The sequence below is a fragment of the Physcomitrium patens genome, chromosome 23, assembly GCF_059467195.1.
Source record: "Physcomitrium patens ecotype Gransden chromosome 23, ASM5946719v1, whole genome shotgun sequence".
NCBI lineage: Eukaryota > Viridiplantae > Streptophyta > Bryopsida > Funariales > Funariaceae > Physcomitrium > Physcomitrium patens.
The window spans coordinates 1,584,368-1,589,457 of record NC_143432.1 but is presented as its reverse complement, the minus strand read 5'-3'; the positions used below and the strand labels follow the sequence as shown (position 1 = coordinate 1,589,457).

At 41.1% G+C, this 5,090-nt stretch overlaps 1 protein-coding gene across 2 annotated transcripts; it reads right to left on the bottom strand.

The window, feature by feature from the left end:
- Nucleotides 1–250: 250 nt before the first annotated feature.
- On the bottom strand, nt 251–4,807 carry LOC112275521 (uncharacterized). 2 transcript variants are annotated; one of them, XR_002967756.3, is made up of 16 exons: nt 4,459–4,807; nt 4,183–4,334; nt 3,926–3,985; nt 3,664–3,777; nt 3,459–3,546; nt 3,149–3,291; nt 2,809–2,910; nt 2,547–2,618; nt 2,247–2,346; nt 2,054–2,136; nt 1,735–1,812; nt 1,439–1,520; nt 1,133–1,183; nt 955–1,011; nt 721–762; nt 251–550 (listed from the first exon to the last, which is right to left on the bottom strand). XR_002967756.3 is itself a non-coding variant. In XM_024505940.2 (16 exons), the coding sequence occupies exons 1-16, from the start codon at nt 4,592–4,594 to the stop codon at nt 449–451; spliced, it is 1,479 nt and encodes a 492-aa protein (XP_024361708.1). In that variant the 5' UTR covers nt 4,595–4,807; the 3' UTR covers nt 251–448. The 2 variants fall into 2 exon arrangements, 1 of the variants encoding a protein (XP_024361708.1); XM_024505940.2 differs by having other exon boundaries at nt 1,439–1,537.
- Between the last annotated feature and the right edge of the window lie 283 nt (nt 4,808–5,090).

The window sequence follows — 5,090 nt, the reverse complement described above, 5'->3', positions numbered from 1 at the left end:
AAAAAAATAAAAATAAAAAAAATATTTTAAATCTGCTTTAATATAAATTAATATCCTAATTAATATACTAAATTTATTCCATTAATATATACATGTAGTCCATTTTCATTGAGATTATTCAAGATTTAGTAAAATTTCCTCTCAAACGTATAGATGATTTCTTTTGTGCCTTCTCTAGAATTATTAGATATCTCAATTAACGTTCATTGATTACAAAAACAATTGCCTGCTTTGATTTAGTACATACATATTAAAAGCAATTGGATACTTGTATAATTTGAAAGTATGACGTCAATGATTGCATTATACAATGACTACTTAAAATATTAGGAAGTTTTAAGGTTTACTTCGATGTTGGTTTACCTAAGAAATAAAAACTTGAGATCTAAGTCAGATAAAAGAATTTTGTTTCAATCAACAACCTGATGAAGGACCACGTATAATTTTTTCACCCTAATGTTCCAACAGCAGATACAAAAGATCTTCGTAAATAAACAGTGGCGGATGATGCAATCTCTGAGCCTGAAATGTAACCTCCGGTCCAAGCATTCTGCCATGAATAATCAAAATGTCACAAATATTTACAGAATCTGGAGTTCTTGTTTGGGAAAATTTCAGACACAAGAGAGACTCAAGGAGAATGGCAATACAGAAGAAATATCGTATAAATTCACACTAAGATTTTGAATTCATCAAGTTCAATAGAAGAGAGAAGCATACCTGAAAGTTAAAACCACCTGTTACTCCGTCAATGTCGAGCACCTGTTTTTGTCGGGCAATAGAGCAACAGAAAAAATCCATCACACTAGTTTTAGACGTACTTCCTTCAATCTAACAGATAGTAACTACCACTTCCCATCAGGCGTTCTGTAATTACCCGAGAGACTCGACCATTGCATGTTTCAAGGTGGAAGTAAAAGAATCAGAAGCAGCGAAAATCTAGAAGAGCCTTACTTCTCCTGCCAAAAAAAGGCCAGGGCACACGCGGCTCTCCATGGTCTTCAAGTTCACCTAGAACACAAAATGGCAATGATGAGAATTCTACCACTCGTAATAGAATTTAAAAGACGGTATGTCAAAAAAAAAAAAAAAAAAAAAAAAAAAAAAAGACATTGTCAAGAAGATCTGTCACCTCCACAAGAGGCACCCCACCAGAGGTAACGAATTCATCCTTAAACTCCCCCTGCATGTTTCCAAAGCAAGAGACAAAAGGATCACAAAAGAATGAAGCAAAACCTGCAATAATAATAAGTAAATTGTCCACTATAGCAGTGAGTAAGCCACAAAAACGATGATTTACGTTATGAACATTGAGTAACCAGCATAACACTTCCTTCTCACTAACACACGAGGTTTCACAACTAGACACCCACGAAGAGATGTGACAGACACTTGACATCAAGTGATTAAAAACCACCACAGAACAGTTAAAATTCACCTTGCCAGACACAAGAAACGGGCATCGTTTCAGGACGCTTGATAGCTGACGCATTGCTTTTGTTGATAAAGAAGCCCAAGTGCTGTCAACATCAAGGTTCTACGACAAAGAACATCAATATGAGCCAGAATGTACTTCAAGCACATCCGTAAGAAGCCGCCAAATATAGGAGAGCATGCCTGGTCTACTGTTCAATTGAACATGTTCCTTCCAAGGCACTCCTTGAAAAGGTCGAGGTAAAACACAATTAACATTGAGTATAATGACGAAGAAAAACTGCACATTATGAGACCAACCTCGCGTTGTAACAAGTACTGCCAAAACCTGCGGGTCAACGGAATTCGTAACGGTGCCGCACCGCCTACTTTCCGCTTCTGCATTACATAAAGACTACTGCTGAACAAGACAACCATTTGATTGAATAGCATGTGCAGAATCACAGTGCTAAGCAAGGCGAACGGCATTGAATCAAAAAAGCACGACTGAAGATATGCGAAGACCAAGTGTACAGAATACTAAGAAACGGCACCATTTTCACGTAAGAAGTCATGCACATCCAACAGCTTGGTCATGCCCATATTCTAGGTTCAGCAACAAGCAAAACAATAGCTTCACCATAAACGAATCTTTCTGACTGGCAAGAACTTCGTACACAGCTTCGCCTGACATACTTGGCGTGAAATCGACCCATAATGTCCCTGATTTGCACATCAACGAAGTTTAGCGAAGCCTCACTAAATTTATTGCTTCATCATACACTTGCAGAAGTTGACAAAGGAATATGCCATATTTTCAATCTATAAATTACCTTGATAATTTGATGAGAATAAGTCCCGAGCCGCCCAAGCAGAGAGGCGAAGGACGACAGGCCCACTCAGGCCCCAGTGCGTTACTAACAATGGACCTGTCTAAAGGTATCACAATGTAGCAGAAATAAGCTAATGCAGCTTGGTTGCTCTTTTTTCGGGAACTAACTCATGCTAGAAACTTCAACGCATGATAGGAGTAGACTCAAACGCAGCAAGAGCAATCTAAATGTGAAAGATCACAATGTGTTCTGAAGAAGCGAAGAATCAATAATAGAAATTTAAGATTTACAGGAGCACACCTGAGTAAAACTAGGGTTCTTTTGCTTTTTTCCAGGCAATTCTAGCTCGGCTTTAACTTCCTCGAAAGAGATCTGAGTATCACCATTCGCAACCCGTTAAGATGATCCACATAAGAGCTTATTAAATTCATACTGCTCTAGTCCAGAATCATAGCACCGTTTCACAGACATAAAAAAACCGAAACCCGCATGTAGCTGGTAAGATGATGTCCATAATCACTAAGGCAAAAGTAAGAAGACAAAAGGTTCGAATTCTGCTCACCCCTGCCAGTTGCGCTAGTGACGCATCCTTGACCTTGAATGTAAAAAGGCTAGGCTGAGGCTCGACAATTGAGTGTCCTAGCCTTCGGGCCAGCTCATGTCCCTGTTTTGAAAAGGAAACACACAACATACAATCAATACTATTACATGTAACATACGGACAAAGGGTTAAAAAAATAAAAATAAATAAAATAAAATAAAATAAAACTTGTATGGCAAATTACACTTGAAAAACCATGCCTTCAATGCAACATTTCATGCGATGGTTCAGAAAACAAACCAAGACAACATTAGACTGATCACTTGCAGGCAACTCAGCAAAACAGATCGTCAGAACATACCTGCCGTGAACTCCCAGTGGATAGAAGCACGTATTGAGTGCAAAGCATTTTTGGACCATCATTACTTTTAGATACTTCGACTTCAAACCCTCCCTCAGGTCGACATAAAATATTACCAACCGACCAACCAGTCTGCAAAACAACTGCGGAAATAAATAAATAAATAAACATATTCATTGTAACCCAATCACAACGGCGAAAAGCCTGTAAAAACTAAAGTGCTTCAGGTCAACGATAAAGAAAACTGATTGAGCCAGGATCTCTGTATAAAGATAAAAGGGTTTCATCCAGTGTTTACTAATTAACACACCTCCAACGCGCCGGGCCTCATTCAGAAGGCAATCCACAATCGACGATGAACTGTCCGATACTGGAAACATTCTTCCATCTGCCTCTTTCTAATCATGACAACCGCCATCACTTCAGGATCAATCCAGATACACACGCAACCAATAGCGTGCAAACTGTATCAACGAAAAGGTGATGCAGCGATACACCTACAGAAATCATATCACCTTCAAATCAACTCCGCGTTGTGAAAACCACGCCATGGTATCTTTGGGACCATGCGACCGAAAAAACGAACCCCGAAGTTCCTTAAACCCACGTGGGTATTGTCCTGCCAACGGCTGTCATAAGTGTATCAAAACCTGGCAGTGAGGGATACACTGCGGGTCTAAAAGGTAAGGGAGAAGAATTCCTGAATTTCTACGAACGCTTCCCTCATAGTGCGCCTCTCGCTAAAGAATATCAGGCGTGCAGAGATGTCGAAATTACCAAAGGATCCACATAGAGACCAGTGGTGACATTGCAGCGTCCGCCTCCTGATATTCGAACCTGGTCATAGGATAAACATCAAACATCAATTCCATTGATTGGTGATGTTAATTACTTGCCACTCGAATCTAAACGCTTCAGCAGATTATGATTGGTTTGTGATTAACCAACTACAGATCAGATCCATTCACCACACATCTGGCCATCCCGACACATGACGGATTTGGAGTATGAACATAGAGGAGGCGATCCCAAACCTTGGACAAAAGCTTGCCCTTCTCCACTACTACCACTTTCAACCTTGGGCAAACGGTTTTGGCTCGAATTGCTCCAAAAATCCCTGCTGCTCCTCCGCCCACTACGACCAACACGGGATCCGTGGAGCTATTTGCCATAATCCCTGCATCAGCTGAGAAAAACAAAGAAAATCAACCAAGCTTGCCGTCAGAAACAAACAAACAGCCTCGAGCAAGCTAATTTCAACAACAACAACGTGCAACAGTTCGGGCAAATTCAATTCCAGCGATACGCACCTGACTCTGCACGAATGCGCCCGAATCTCCACCCTCGGCCTTGCGATGGATCATAGGATCTCAGTTGCGGAATCCGACCGATGGAGAGTTCAGCACAGCGGAATCCAATCGAACCACCCAGACACACCATCGTCATGGCCCAAGCAAACCCTAATCCCTACAACACACGCAGCAAGGGGTCCTGTAACCCACTCTTCTCAGGGAGAAACTCAGGGCGGAGACCTACGATTCGGCTCTTCTATGCCCACACAAGGGCTCCAATTCCACCGAGAGGCCAATTCGCACCGACCGAAGATGTTTCCCACTCACCATGAACCATCGTCGTCGCCATTCACGATGCGAGGATCTCGCAGCAAAAACCCTAATTTCAGTTTTTGTATTCATGCGGAATGGACGCCCGTTCTGGATGGAATCCTGCATCCCCCTCTTCACGGACACCGGTTCCTGGTGGAATCGTGGATCTCCCATTATCTTTAGATATATCTCTACTTCTTTACAGATATAGATAGATAGATAGATAGATAGATAGATATGTAGAATGAATGAGTGGATGCATGTTTGATGCTGGCGTTAAAAAAATAAAAAATAAAATGCTTCCTGTGAACTTCAATTAATTTTCAGAGTTTGAGTTC

Bases quoted from the DNA above. Each gene is read 5' to 3' on its own strand.
- LOC112275521 (XM_024505940.2), bottom strand. From the start codon at position 4,594: ATGACGATGGTGTGTCTGGGTGGTTCGATTGGATTCCGCTGTGCTGAA. The intron at 3,986-4,182 runs GTTTGGGATCGC...TCCTATGACCAG, and splicing joins AGGGCAAGCTTTTGTCCAAG to GTTCGAATATCAGGAGGCGG. The intron at 2,619-2,808 runs GTGAGCAGAATT...GGTGATACTCAG, and splicing joins CACTAGCGCAACTGGCAGGG to ATCTCTTTCGAGGAAGTTAA.